The sequence below is a fragment of the Centroberyx affinis genome, unplaced genomic scaffold (assembly GCF_046629955.1).
Source record: "Centroberyx affinis isolate AG114_WGS23_722 - 3 ecotype Tasmania unplaced genomic scaffold, CSIRO-AGI_Caff_v1 ptg005575l_1, whole genome shotgun sequence".
NCBI lineage: Eukaryota > Metazoa > Chordata > Actinopteri > Beryciformes > Berycidae > Centroberyx > Centroberyx affinis.
Window position 1 is genome coordinate 1 of NW_027282803.1, and position 15233 is coordinate 15233.

The 15233-nt window shown below is 43.0% G+C and overlaps 1 protein-coding gene across 2 annotated transcripts; it reads right to left on the reverse strand.

The window, feature by feature from the left end:
* Positions 1-6: 6 nt before the first annotated feature.
* On the reverse strand, positions 7-11633 carry znf277 (zinc finger protein 277). Of its 2 annotated transcripts, XM_071546971.1 has the most exons (13): positions 11600-11633; positions 9880-10108; positions 8119-8207; positions 7927-8009; positions 7158-7249; positions 5368-5478; positions 4224-4356; positions 3720-3787; positions 3434-3530; positions 2682-2724; positions 1710-1884; positions 655-831; positions 7-327 (listed from the first exon to the last, which is right to left on the reverse strand). In XM_071546971.1, the coding sequence occupies exons 1-13, from the start codon at positions 11622-11624 to the stop codon at positions 246-248; spliced, it is 1404 nt and encodes a 467-aa protein (XP_071403072.1). In that variant the 5' UTR covers positions 11625-11633; the 3' UTR covers positions 7-245. The 2 variants fall into 2 exon arrangements, with proteins under 2 accessions (XP_071403072.1, XP_071403073.1); XM_071546972.1 differs by lacking the exon at positions 7-327 and having other exon boundaries at positions 652-831.
* Positions 11634-15233: the final 3600 nt, after the last annotated feature.

Below are 15233 nucleotides of genomic sequence, written 5' to 3' on the forward strand. Positions count from 1 at the left end.
TAAAGGAATAAAGTTCACATTTGAGTAAAGTTTTATTAAATCCTCTTTATTGCTTGGATGGACCAAGTGAATGTTGAAATGTTCAACACCCAAACTATCCTGAAAGGCTTCTGATGGCTTTTAAAGTGCACATCAGGCTGCACAACTCAAAAAAAAAATTAAAAAATAAAATCGCAATATTGTCAATATTTATATTCTAAATCATGAGGCTGAACTTTTCTGCTGGAGAATCTCTGCACTTCATCTTAACATGGAAGAGAAAAACTTTTCCTTTCATTCAAACTGAACGGATCCTGAGCTTCTGCAGCCAAGTTTTCTTTCTGAAAATCTTTAACTGAAATATTCAGCAACTGTGATATCCAGCAACTCGCGGATATCAATTTTTTCTGCAGTATCGAACATAACATACGTATATTATATATATAATATGTGATGTGCAGTCCTGGTGCACACTGGGGCGAGTCTGATGAGAAGAAGCACTGTGCATCCATCCATCATCCATCCATCATCCATTCTTCTATCTATCCATTCAACCATCCAACATCTAACTATTCCTCCCCCTCCCCCTCCTCCTCCCCTCCTCCTCCTCCTCCTCCTCCTCCTCCTCCTCCTCCTCCTCCTCCTCCTCCTCCTCCTCCTCCTCCTCCTCCTCCTCAGCCTGTGTTCTTCAGCAGCTGTTTCAGGACGCTGCTCTGCTTCAGGGTTCGGAGGTCGCTGATGTCCTCGGCGATGACCGGGACGTCCTCGCTCCGGACCGAACCGTCCGTTTCCCCGTCGCTGTCCGCCAGCGAACACAGCAGGGCGTCGTTCTCATAGGTGGGGAAGAAATACCTGAGGACAGACCAGAACAGATCAGGACAGATCAGGACAGACCAGGACAGATCAGGACAGACCAGGACAGATCAGGACAGACCAGGACAGACCAGAACAGATCAGGACAGACCAGGACAGATCAGGACAGACCAGGACAGTCCAGGACAGACCAGGACAGATCAGGACAGACCAGGTCAGGACATTCAGCTCTGATGAACAGCGTCACTTCAAAGGATGTAGAGAACTGAAGCTTTCCTGCCTTCATGGTTTTAGAAGATAAAAGTATTTCAACACTTCCTAAAAGAGCAACATCATTTAAATGAACCTTCTGTGATCTTCTGACAACAGGATATAATATATATATATATATATATATTATATATATGTATAAAAGGTTTCAGAAGACACATGGAAAAACGTTTTTAATGCTGCCTGCAATTGAATTTAAGATCAATTTAAAACCCAAAATAAGGAGACAGAAGCAGCCTGATTCTGACTGAACAGCTGATGAATGGAACTATAAAAAGGCAGAACAAGAAAAAGGAAATTAATAGTTAAGGGACATAAAAGTTCAACTGTGTTTAGTAAAACATGGTGAAACTTATATTAACATTTAAAACAAAGATTGTTAAAGGACCCATCCTGAGCTCTGGTTAGTTCTGTTACCTAAAAATAAAAAAGAATAAATAAAACAACAAGAATAGAAAGAAATAATAAATTGAGTATTTCAACATTATGCAACCAAGAATTACAGTAGAACTTGAATAAAAAGTATGAAATGTGAATTACACAATGCATGCAGGGCGTGAAAAAAACCAGCAGAACTTACTGAGACAAAGAAGAAATCTACTAAAAATATGAAATATGTGCAGTAAGAAAATAAAAGCTAGCCTCACTGCGGCTGGTCCCAGGCCGACACGTCCGGCAGCTTCATCACATGACCGGCGGCCATGATGTGCTGCAGCGCCGCGGCTCGGCAGCCGAAGCTCCGCTGGCAGCCGTAACATCGGCTCTGATGGATCTGCCGCCGGATGAAGTTCACCAGCTTCACCTGCTGGTAGAACCGCAGATCTGAGGACAGCAGAGGGGCTTCAGGACCGTGTGATCGATAAAGGTAATCAATCAATCAATCAATCAATCAATCAACCTGCTGCAGAAACGAATGTCAGCAGGTTCGTAGGAACACGACACGTTTGCAGGAAGAAACAAAGCGCTGCGCTGACCTCAGACTCCCCGCTCACTGAGACCTGACTGACTGTCAACCTGTCATGTGACCTGTCATGTGACCTGTCATGTGACCTGTCATGTGACCTGTCATGTGACCTGTCATGTGACCGGTGTGTTCCGAAATGTAATCTTGCGACGGTGTCCCGCCATCAAAACTTTACATTTTGGAGGGGTATTTTCTTTTCTATTGGTATTTTATTTTATATTCAAAAACACTGCAGAAAATATTGCGATATATCCAGTATATAGATATTTTGTGGTCAACTCTTTTGTGGTTTGGAGGCTAGAAGATTTCTGAAACTTTATGATGATCAAACCAATCAGATTCCCTCAGCTGCTGTTCTGAGGTTTTGTTCCTGGTTCCCCTCAGTCTCAGTTCCCTCTTTAATCCTCCTGCGCCCCCTGCTGGTGTGGAGCGACATGAACGAACCACATGAAGCCGCAGAGAGGAAACTAATGTTTGTTTTCTCCCACCTGATCAACTGAGTTTCTATTTCCAGCAACTTGGTATACTACCGCCTTTACTGATGATGATGATGATGATGATGATGATGATGATGATGATGATGATGATGATGATGATGATGATGGAGTTGAATGCTTAGGTTTTAGTGTTTGTTTCAGACTGTGGTTTTACTTACTGAGGTCTATCCTCAGCTTATGGAGATCAAAGCCGTGAGCCTCCTGGAGGAACAAGAGGAACAAAATGAACAAGAGAAACAAGAGAAACCTAAAAGTCCTAAAACTCCTCCGAGCCTCCGGTCGAGAGCCGGACCTCCTGTTATTCATATATTTTAAACTTATGTTTCTGGAAATGTCTCGTCCAGCTGTCCAGGCTACATGACGGCAACCTCTGAACCCGTCGTCTATCGGTCTGATCGATCAGACTCTGGGGGCGGCGGTCAATATTTGGGGGTTTCCGGTGCAGCCGGCGGACATCCGGGCCAAGACTTCCTCTTCCTGAGCCGGTCTGTTTACAGTCCGATTAGAGACTTGAGACGAGAGAACGGAGTCGGAGCGGAGAGACGAGTCTCATATGCAGATTTCTGTTTATAGAGATTAGCCCAAATGTCGTCTGGACCTAAAAAACTTGTGAAACAATCCGGTCGTAGACGTCGTCTCTCAACTCAGACTGCACCGGAAACCCCAAATATTGTCCGTCGCCCCCGGAGTCTGATCTTCAGACCGACAGACGATGGTTCAGAGGGTCCTGCAGCAGTCTGTACAGGACTCCTGTGTTCCTGACCAAACTCACACATTCAGACCTGATGTTCTTCAAGGCTTTACTGATTAAGTTTCACACACAGAAGACACTTTTTTTTAAACATATCTCAGGTAAACTCTTTATATCTTATATTTTATCAGTTGAACTGTCAGTCGCTGTCTGTCGTACCTCCATGTGTCTGTAGATCTTCTCCATCGTCTCTGACTGCTGATCGCAGAACAGACACACAGCACAGACCGGGTGAGCCTGCCAGTCCGACCAATCGCTGCGGAGAACACAGACACGAGGTCACCTGTCAGACCGACCAATCGGCTGTCAAAGCTCTCAGTGACTCTCGGCTGTAAGTCGCTTTACACAGAAGCTAGGTCAACGGTTCACATCAAAATGGCCGCCGCTCCGACCGTCCAGGAGCGTTGATTTGAACGGGAACGACTGTTCTGACTCTGAAACTTACTCATCTTCATCGTCCACCAGCTCACGGTCATCCTCACTCTGCACCTCCTCCCACGTCTTCCCAAGCTCCTGGAAACCACAACAACTCTGACTGTTATATATCATTATATTATCTCATATATATCATATATTCAACACATCCAGCAGTTATCTAGTGATGAAGAGTCATTTACTGTCTTGCTGAACCCACTTTCCCTCAACCTGCCTCCTCTGCTACTACTGCAGTGAGTCATTTACTACGTTTCCCAGAATGCCTTTCAACAACCTCCAGAGAAGAGGAGTGAACTTGCAGACTGAGCTGATTGGATGAGAAATGGAAGAAAACTGACTGATGTGACTTTAGAAGAAGAGAGGAAGAGGAGGAGGAGGAGGAGGAGGAGGAGAGACCAGAGGAACTAACTGCTGCTGCCACGGTCTAAGTAATAAAGTCACTTTTAATTTTTAATTAAAAGTTACTTAATTTATTTTTTAAATTAAGGACTCATTTATTTTCTCATCTCCTCACCAGGTAGTTGATGATGTAGAAGCGGTCGTATTCTCGGTTGCTGGCGTTGATGCGGCGGTGAGATTTCTTCCTCATGTGATCCTTCAGCGTAGTTTTATCTCTGAAGGTTTTCTCACAGTACAGACACTGCAGACTGACAGACACAGAAGAAGAAACCTGGAGTGAAGGTTTTCACTTTAAATGAATCAAGACATAAAAACAGAGGAGAACAGTCACATGTTGGACCAGAGGCCGGATTCACAAAACCTTCTTAAGAAAAAAATCTTCTCAAGTGACATTTTTTTCTTGACTTTAGTCTTAAGAAAAAAAAATAGGAAAAAATGCTATTCTCAAAAACAGTTCTTATATATTTTCTTAACTTTCTTCTTATGTTTCTTCCTAAGAAAAAACTTAGGAATAAATGGTATTCTTGAAATGAAAGTTGTCAAATTTGTTCTTGATTTTTTTCTTAACTTTCAGACGGCCCTTCACCTGTCTTAAACCTCCTACAGTGAAAAGGTAAGCCTCTAATATCATATATTTAAACACATTTTAGACAAGTAGGTTATAGTTCAAAGTCTTCATAGGTTCCCCTACACCTAACATTAAGATGAACATTTATTGTAAAGCTTTATTTGGTGTAGGGCCAGGTAGGCCTCTGTCTCATGTCTGTTGGAAATAAGCTGCAAATTTTACAGTTACCAACAGCAACCAATGTTTAAATCTTTGCTCTAGTTGCTCTAAATAGGTTTTTCCCCAATTGTTTTGTAGATGGAAGCACTTTGGGTTGTCTCCTAGCCTTGTCTCCTAGCCTCCTAGCCTTGTCTCCTAGCCTCCTAGCCTTGTCTCCTAGCCTCCTAGCCTTGTCTCCTAGCCTCCTAGCCTTGTCTCCTAGCCTCAATGGCAGTAAGCCTAAAGTTTATTAACCAGAATTAATTCAGGCCCTATTTTGAGAAGTTCTTAAGTTGGAAAATTAAAGAAATTCGTAAGAAATGAGACTGTTACTAAGAAAATATTGAGGAACTGCACTTAAGAGCCTTCTTAATGTCATTTCTTAAGATCTATCTTAAGAACACATTGGTGAATCCGGCCTCAGGTCTTGTGTGATCTCTGCTGGTTTCATCTGTATTCATGTGATTGAACAGAAACCTGGTCTGAGTCTTACTTGTCCAGTTTGCGCTGCAGAGCGTCCAGGAAGTCGCTGCAGAACACGATGTTGTCTGGGAGGCCGATGCTGAAGGAGTGCTCCCTCGCCATGTGGTTCAGCAGAGAAGACCTGAGGCAGACCAGAGCTCTTCACACTGAACTCCACCAAGCTCCAGTCTGGCTCACAGCTACTGACACTGACATCTGCTATTGGCTGATCTTTGGTGCCAGGTGATGACATGGCACTAAAGATCAGCCAATAGCAGATGGCGGTCTCAGTCTGCTGTTTACCTGTAGATGTGAGTCTTTACAGATCTGGGTTCAGCTCCTGTAATGAATCTGTCTGCAGAAGCTTCATGCAGACTGGTTTATGTTTCATGTTCCAGAAGCTGAACGGTGACAGAAAATATCTAAAATTTCCTCAACATCGCAAAAATGTTTTCTTGCTCGCTTGAGGAGGAAAAATGTTTTCTGTCTATAAAGAAATTATTCACAAATTAGCGATGGAAATGGAATTTCAAATAATGATTTAACATTTGTCTGTGAAATATCATACATGTTCTTTCTAACATGTAAAGTCTCTGTGGCTGTATGAACATCAGCTGGTGCATTATAACACTGCAGCTGCTTTTCTTTTCTTGCTTTTGGTCTTCAGATGAAAATATGATGTTTTATATATTAGCCGACAGCAACTTTAAGACTCACGGATGTTCTCTGACATTCAGGAAACACCTCATATACTTTTTGTTTTTTGTGACATTTCAGAAGTTCACTTCATCATCTACACATCAGTTTAGGGAAGAAAAGATCAGAAGACAGACTGAGCTGTCCTGGAGAAAAAACCAAAAGAGAAAGAAGCTGCAGCAGAAGATTTAAAGGTCGCTTAGATATTCGTTAAACTATGAAAACACTCGACTAGGAAGATATTCATCATGTTTATATTCCATCTAATGCTCCTCTAATAAATAAACAAGGTGTTTACTGTCTCACAGCTCCAAACAACCAGAATCCATCTGAGCGCTTGATAGTTTCTGATCAATAACAATAACTTTACAATTCCTATTTCAGCTGAATCTTTATCTTCCTGTCTGTGTCCAACAGAGAAGACCGACTCTCTGACCTGTGACTGACAGCTACAGACCGTCTGTCCTGTCTGTCTGTCTGTCTGTCTGTCTGTCTGTCTGTCTGTCCTGTCTGTCTGTCCTGTCTGTCTGTCCTGTCTGTCTGTCCTGTCTGTCTGTCCTGTCTGTCTGTCCCGTCTGTCTGTCCTGTCTGTCTGTCCTGTCTGTCTGTCTGTCTGTCCGTCCCGTCTGTCTGTCCTGTCTGTCTGTCTGTCTGTCTGTCCCGTCTGTCTGTCCTGTCTGTCTGTCTGTCCCGTCTGTCTGTCCTGTCTGTCTGTCTGTCCCGTCTGTCTGTCCTGTCTGTCTGTCTGTCCCGTCTGTCTGTCCTGTCTGTCTGTCTGTCCCGTCTGTCTGTCCTGTCTGTCTGTCTGTCTGTCCGTCCCGTCTGTCTGTCTGTCTGTCTGTCCCGTCTGTCTGTCCTGTCTGTCCTGTCTGTCTGTCTGTCCCGTCTGTCCCGTCTGTCTGTCCTGTCTGTCTGTCCTGTCCCGTCTGTCTGTCCTGTCTGTCTGTCCTGTCCCGTCTGTCTGTCCTGTCTGTCTGTCCTGTCCCGTCTGTCTGTCCCGTCTGTCCTGTCTGTCTGTCTGTCTGTCCTGTCTGTCCTGTCTGTCTGTCCTGTCTGTCTGTCCCGTCCTGTCTGTCTGTCTGTCTGTCCTGTCTGTCCCGTCTGTCCTGTCTGTCTGTACTGTACCTGTTTCCACTGAACTCCTCACTGCAGAACATGCAGAGCCGCTGGAAGCTGCTGTCGTCTCTCTCCTTCTGCTGCTGATCCAGGACCTGCTCCTGTAGGACAAACAGTTCCATCAAAACCACAGAAGAAGACCACGACCTGCTCCTGTAGGACAAACAGTTCCATCAAAACCACAGAAGAAGACCAGGACCTGCTCCTGTAGGACAAACAGTTCCATCAAAACCACAGAAGAAGACCACGACCTGCTCCTGTAGGACAAACAGTTCCATCAAAACCACAGAAGAAGACCACGACCTGCTCCTGTAGGACAAACAGTTCCATCAAAACCACAGAAGAAGACCACGACCTGCTCCTGTAGGACAAACAGTTCCATCAAAACCACAGAAGAAGACCAGGACCTGCTCTTCTGGGACAACACTGTCAGATAAACACCACAGAAGAAGACTTTGCAGTGCCTGATCAGTGCAGTTTTAGTCAAGGAAGGAAGGAAGGAAGGACGGAAGGAAGGAAGGAAGGAAGGAAGGAAGGAAGGGAGGGAGGGAGGGAGGGAGGGAGGGAGGGAAGGAAGGAAGGAAGGAAGGAAGGAAGGAAGGAAGGAAGGCATCAAGATCAAACATAAATCTGAACTCTGTCAGAACTGAAGCTTCACTCTGAGATAAAAACAAATGGAACTGGATCTTCTTCTGTCTGCAGTGAAATCAGTTTGAGCTTTAGACTGATCTGAGATCAGCTGATGATCTGTGTGTTGAGTCTGAGTTCAGATCCTCACCAGCCTCTTCTGCTGCAGGTTCTCTCTCAGCAGTCTGTCCTCTGGAAGAACGTCACACAGCAGGAAGTACTCCTCCTGCTTCTCTGCAACAACAACAACAACAACAGCAACAACAACAACAACATCAACAACATCAACATCAACAACAACAACATCATGACAACAACAACATGAGAGAGTGGAGCTCCTCACCAGCCGGACCGGTGGAGTTCGTCTTGATCACGCTGCAGAAGTCTGTCAGCGGCTGCTCCAGGAAGCGGCCTTTCCAATACAACAAGTACCTGAGGAGCAGAGACACAGCGGGGGTCAGGGGTCAGGGGTCAGGGGTCACAGGTCCACCAGGTCAGACAGAGACCATGTGATGTCACCCTTCATGGTCCAGTCCTGCTGCTCCCTGCTGACATGATGGAGCTGATCTGGTTTCACTGCTGACACTAAAACTCTGTCAGTGGAGAGTTTTAGTGTCTGAAATGTTTCAGAGGCTTTTCACCCGGATGAGAAGAAAACTCTGGAGAAACACTGAATTCTGGGAATTTGTGGCACGAAAATGGTCAAATCTAAAGATATTGAATATCGGCACAAAACGTGACTTCATCAGCATCGGCCTTCAGAAGCTCAGATCAGTCCAACATGTTTCCTCCTGCATCCTGATCAATGAATCAAATGAAACTGCACTTCCTTTATTCTGTTAGCAGATATTTCCTTTATGTCTTTATTAGCTGGACTTCACTTACTTTACTTCTTTGGTGTTGTCCGTCAACTGCTGCTGTGACACCTGAATTTCCCCAAGGGATCAATAAACTGCATCTGATCTGATCTGATCTTAAAAATGTCGTTACAAAGTGACAATAATATAATTTGGATGGAGAGCTTGTGAAACTGTGATGGTCAAGAGTCTCATTAGTGATTACTACAGCAGAATAACATGGAGCTGATATCACCATTCATGTTCCTGACAGCAGAATAACATGGAGCTGATATCACCATTCATGTTCCTGACAGCAGAATAACATGGAGCTGATATCACCATTCATGTTCCTGACAGCAGAATAACATGGAGCTCATATCACCATTCATGTTCCTGACAGCAGAATAACATGGAGCTGATATCACCATTCATGTTCCTGACAGCAGAATAACATGGAGCTGATATCACCATTCATGTTCCTGACAGCAGAATAACATGGAGCTGATATCACCATTCATGTTCCTGACAGCAGAATAACATGGAGCTGATATCACCATTCATGTTCCTGACAGCAGAATAACATGGAGCTGATATCACCATTCATGTTCCTGACAGCAGAATAACATGGAGCTGATATCACCATTCATGTTCCTGACAGCAGAATAACATGGAGCTCATATCACCATTCATGTTCCTGACAGCAGAATAACATGGAGCTGATATCACCATTCATGTTCCTGACAGCAGAATAACATGGAGCTGATATCACCATTCATGTTCCTGACAGCAGAATAACATGGAGCTGATATCACCATTCATGTTCCTGACAGCAGACGGACTGACATGTTTTGTACTGAGATATATTGAATTTAGATTTATCGTCCTACTGGCCAATATCCGATATTTGATAAAAGCCAATATCTGTGCGATTTATCAAACTGGCCATGATTGCTGGTAATAAATGTCTTGCTTTGTTATGGAAACGCACAGACCCCCCCCCATATATATATATATATATATATGGGGGGGGACTGGTCTTGTGGGATTAATACTTGATCTTATTTGTTTTTTATATCCTTGATACTTCAATTCTGTGTTTTCTCCCGTAAACTGCTCTGTGTCTGAGAAAAAGTCAATAAATAAATTGTTTAAAAAAATATATATATGTGTCTAAGAGTGAACATGCAGTGGGAAGCTGTCAGCTGGATGTGGGACATTTTAAAACGTTTTAAATCAGATGGTTTCCTGTCAGCTCAGGTTCTTACTTTGGGAAATCAGCGATGAGTTTGACGTCGGCGATGACGAGCTTGTGCTGCAGCAGCAGGTGTTTGAGCAGCAGGTCCTGGTCCTGCAGCGGGACGGACTGGGAGCAGAACACACACACCGCCGGGTCACCGGGACAAGGACCGGGAGGGGGACCGGACGGACCGGGAGGCGGACCGGGAGCGGGACGCTCCGGGAAACACAGAGGCTCCAGGATGCTGTCCTGACCTGCTGAGAGGGATGACATCATCACATCACATTAGATTATTAGATCAGATGAAACTTTATTGATCCTGTGGGGAAACTCGATAGAAACAACTGCTAATTCCAACATTAGAACATGTTCAGTAGAAACAGAAGAGAGTAAAGTATGAAACAATCTGAAGTAAAGCATGTAGTCTGCAGGACGGACAAATAAAAGCAGCAGAACAAACTGAGACAAAGAACATTAAAGGGGAAATTAATATACGATATGAAAATATACTATAAAGGTTTGATCTGTGTCACTGCTCTGAAACTAATGTCATCAATACAGCTGATCAACAGGCTGACTGACAGACTTTATGTGTGTTAGATTAGATCAGATCAGATTGAACTTTATTGATCCTGGTGGAGAAATCAGTTGTTGAAGCGGGAAAACAAAAAAGAATAATTATAGCAATTTTTCTTTTATTTGGTAGAACAAATAGGGGGCAAAACAAAACATGACATGACTGGATGATGACATCACAGCAGAGATGTGCAGCAGCAGACAGAAACACAGTGCAGGAACATGAATGGTGATATGAGCTCCATGTTATTCTGCTGTCAGGAACATGAATGGTGATATCAGCTCCATGTTATTCTGCTGTCAGGAACATGAATGGTGATATGAGCTCCATGTTATTCTGCTGTCAGGAACATGAATGGTGATATCAGCTCCATGTTATTCTGCTGTCAGGAACATGAATGGTGATATCAGCTCCATGTTATTCTGCTGTCAGGAACATGAATGGTGATATCAGCTCCATGTTATTCTGCTGTAGTAATCACTAATGAGACTCTTGACCATCACAGTTTCACAAGCTCTCCATCCAAATTATATTATTGTCACTTTGTAACGACATTTTTAAATTGTTGTTTACATTCTAGCAGCCAATGGCATCGCTGGAAAGATTTGAGTCTCAGAAATAAACAGAATTCTGCACAGTCAGACTTTGTTGTCACTGAACTTTTATTGATCACATCATAATGTAGTTGTATCGAATAGTGAAACCCATATCGCGTATCGCATCGTATCGTGAGATAAACACATCGTCAGTCCATTGTGGAAAAGGATCTGCTCTGTACATCGTTAGAATTTTGTCAGTAAAGTAGATGACGTCAGCTCTTGATGTTTCCTATTTTCCATTAAAGGAAAACAGTGTGATGATGTCAGAGTTGTAACAGCGTCATCAGTCAGACTCACACTGGACAGCAGCACAAAACTACAGTTACAGTTAATAACTACAATATTAATACACCTATAAACCTGCAGCTGCTGGTTAGCTGCTAGCTGTTAGCATCAGAGCTAGCTGAGCAGCTGAAACTGTTCCAGCTCAGTCTGGACTTTACTGTCACCAACACTTCAGTCCGGCCCAGTTCGGTCCAGTCCAGTTCGATTCAGTTCAGTTCGGTTCACAGGAACCCAAACCGCTCCGGACAGCCTGGTTTTATCAGTTTACTAGTTAAAATTCCACCTACCATCCTCACTCCTGCAGGCAGCCATCTTCTTTGTCACGTGGTCACAACAGCTGGTAACTGACCAATCAGAAGCCGCAACATGTTCGGATGCTGCCTTCAGGGTCTCCTCGTAAACTCTTCACTTTCCCTTTCTGAAAGAGTCAATCTGACTCGTTGCGTTCAAATGCTTTGGGTTGGAAATAACGACATGAGGCTCGTACCGCGTGCTGGCACGAGCTGGGGTTTTGGTGTTTTGGTGTTTTGGTGTTTTGGTGTTTGTGTTTCATGTTTGTTGTTGTTTATGTTGAGGACAGTCTGTCTGATCTGTGACTTTGATTTTAAATTTGAAAACTTAAAATCTTCAGTTTTACAAGTTTCAATAAATCTCTTTATCCTATCAGCAAAATACTGTTTGCATAGATCTAAATTAACAAATGAAAAAAAACAACATTTCCTAACACTAACCCATGAACTATAAAATAAAACAATTATTATTTCCTCATCTCCTCAGAAAGAAACTAAGACATTACATTACTGTACACTGTCTGTAGGGTCTGTTGTGTTTTGGATGCTGACTGAAGGAAGGAGAACATGTGTGTGTGTGTGTGTGTGTGTGTGTGTGTGTGTGTGTGTGTGTGTGTGTGTGTGTGTGTGTGTGTGTGTGTGTTGTGTGTCAGAGTCCAGCAGGGGGCGCAGTCCGCTCAGTCTGATGGAGGATTCTCTCTCTGTCTTTCTGTTTCATTAAAATGTCTAGCAGTGACTTTTGTTTTATAACCACAATGATAATAAAATGAATACTAATACCAACATCAACAATACTACTGCTGCTACTACTACTACCACTAATAACAACAACAACAACAACAACAACAATAATAATAATAATAATGATAATAATAATAATATTTATAGAACGCTCATCAAAACAGATTTACAAAGTGATTTACAAAATAGCTAAAAATGTGAGCAATAAATAAAAATGTGAACATTACAAGAAATATGAATTAAATACAAAACAATAAAAACCAGAATGTGCATTTTTACAGTGAGAAAATCAATTTTAATTTAAGTTTGTTTTTATAAAAGAAAAGCAAAAGGAGTAAAATCCATGACAGCTGATAAATCTGTGTGTGTGTGTGTGTGTGTGTGTGTGTGTGTATGTGTGTGTGTGTGTGTGTGTTCCTGTGGTTCCTGTGGAAGCAGCAGTTAATGAAGCCCTGGGGAGAGTCCAGTCTGGTTTTTAAAACTCTCATCAGCTCCAGCTTCCTGTTTCACACTGAGCTGCTGCTTCATCTCTAAATCCTCCGCTGGCATCAAACACTGTTTTACAGTGTTTGATGTGTTCAGTGGAGACAGTGTGTTCAGTTCAGACAGTATGTTCAGTGGAGACAGTATGTTTAGTGTTCAGTGGAGACAGTGTGTTCAGTTCAGACAGTATGTTCAGTTCAGACAGTATGTTCAGTGGAGACAGTGTGTTCAGTTCAGACAGTATGTTCAGTGGAGACAGTGTGTTCAGTGGAGACAGTATGTTCAGTGGAGACAGTATGTTTAGTGTTCAGTGGAGACAGTGTGTTCAGTGTCCAGACAGTATGTTCAGTGGAGACAGTGTGTTCAGTTCAGACAGTATGTTCAGTGGAGACAGTGTGTTCAGTGGAGACAGTGTGTTCAGTGGAGACAGTATGTTTAGTGGAGACAGTGTGTTCAGTGGAGACAGTATGTTCAGTGGAGACAGTATGTTTAGTGTTCAGTGGAGACAGTGTGTTCAGTGGAGACAGTATGTTTAGTGTTCAGTGGAGACAGTGTGTTCAGTGGAGACAGTGTGTTCAGTGTTCAGACAGTGTGTTCAGTGTAGACAGTGTGTTCAGTGTAGACAGTGTGTTCAGTGTTCAGACAGTGTGTTCAGTGTAGACAGTGTGTTCAGTGTTCAGACAGTGTGTTCAGTGTAGACAGTGTGTTCAGTGTTCAGACAGTGTGTTCAGTGGAGACAGTGTGTTCAGTGGAGACAGTGTGTTCAGTGTTCAGACAGTGTGTTCAGTGGAGACAGTGTGTTCAGTGGAGACAGTGTGTTCAGTGTAGACAGTGTGTTCAGTGTTCAGACAGTGTGTTCAGTGTAGACAGTGTGTTCAGTGTTCAGACAGTGTGTTCAGTGTAGACAGTGTGTTCAGTGTAGACAGTGTGTTCAGTGTCCAGACAGTGTGTTCAGTGTCCAGACAGTGTGTTCAGTGGAGACAGTGTGTTCAGTGTAGACAGTGTGTTCAGTGTCCAGACAGTGTGTTCAGTGTCCAGACAGTGTGTTCAGTGTCCAGACAGTGTGTTCAGTGTCCAGACAGTGTGTTCAGTGTCCAGACAGTGTGTTCAGTGGAGACAGTGTGTTCAGTGTAGACAGTGTGTTCAGTGTCCAGACAGTGTGTTCAGTGTTCAGACTGTGTTCAGTTTTCCCTCCAGTATCCAGTTACAGAAACAGTGAATCCATCACAGGCTGCAGTTAACAGATCTGGTTCAGAAGCAGAATAACAGAAACTATATTAACAAATCATTTCATGTTCAGCTCATTTACATATTCAGACCACAGATACATTTTTTTTTTTACAAAAGACAAAAAATAAATGAAACTGTTCAGAAGAGAGAAACTCCAAGGAGGAAATATCTGAAGACAAAAGAGACACAGAGGGACAGACGGCAGTGCAAATGAAAACATAAATAAATAAATACATAAATACATAAATCAGTATAAAGTGTAAAAGCTCATTTGGTCCACAGTGGTTCAGATGGAGCTGTTCAGCCTGACAGGTTAAACTTTATTTCAGTTAAACAGCTGAAGTTGAACAACAACAACAAATACTGCAAAGTCCTCAGTGTTTGTTCTTTTTTATTAACAAAAATCAATCAATATCACATTCACAGTAAACAGAGAGATAATGTAGACAGAGTAAACATTAAATAATAATCCTAAAGCTTCATTAGTCCAGACTCATTTTGCTTTGTGGTCCTTCAGTCTGTACGGAGTTTTAATACAGTGGAAATATACTGTATTATTTATCGTTTTGTTAAACGTCAGTTTTAAACTGTTCAACATCAAAACCGTCAGGCTTTAGGACCCGGGGGGCGACTCATGACGTAATACCGGAACCCGGAAGTCACGTTACTGGTAGGTGAATTCGAATTAGCTTCTGTAGCTTTAGCTTTAGTTTTGGTAGGAAAGCGAGTTTCTACCGGGAGAGAAAGAGAAAGACTCCCGCTGCTGTCCGTCCGTCCGACCGGAGCTCTGCCTCCACCGCGACGCTGCTGCCGGCGTTAGCCCGCGGGCTAGCCCGGGTTAGCCACACCGGCTAACCGTTAGCCACACAGGTTAACAGTTAGCCACACTGGCTAACCATTAGCCACCTTACATGATGCTGAGCAGCAGACTGACTGACAGCAGCAGGGGAGAAAGGTAGTATGGGCAGAAATATGTCAGTAGAAACTGAAATTGAATTATTTATATTTGAATTTGAATTGCTATGTTATGTGATTCAAATTCAGTTTTTTAATGCACTTATTCAAGTTGAGCAATTCAAATTCAAATATAAATAATTCAATTTCAGTTTCTAGTGACATATTTCTGTCCATAGTAAAGGTCAGGATGGAGGAGGTTGTCAGAAGAGAGAGAGAGAGA

Bases quoted from the DNA above. Each gene is read 5' to 3' on its own strand.
- znf277 (XM_071546971.1), bottom strand. From the start codon at position 11,624: ATGGCTGCCTGCAGGAGTGAGGATG. The intron at 8,010-8,118 runs GTGAGGAGCTCC...TTGTTGTTGCAG, and splicing joins GAACTCCACCGGTCCGGCTG to AGAAGCAGGAGGAGTACTTC. The intron at 7,250-7,926 runs GTGAGGATCTGA...TTTGTCCTACAG, and splicing joins ACCTGCAGCAGAAGAGGCTG to GAGCAGGTCCTGGATCAGCA.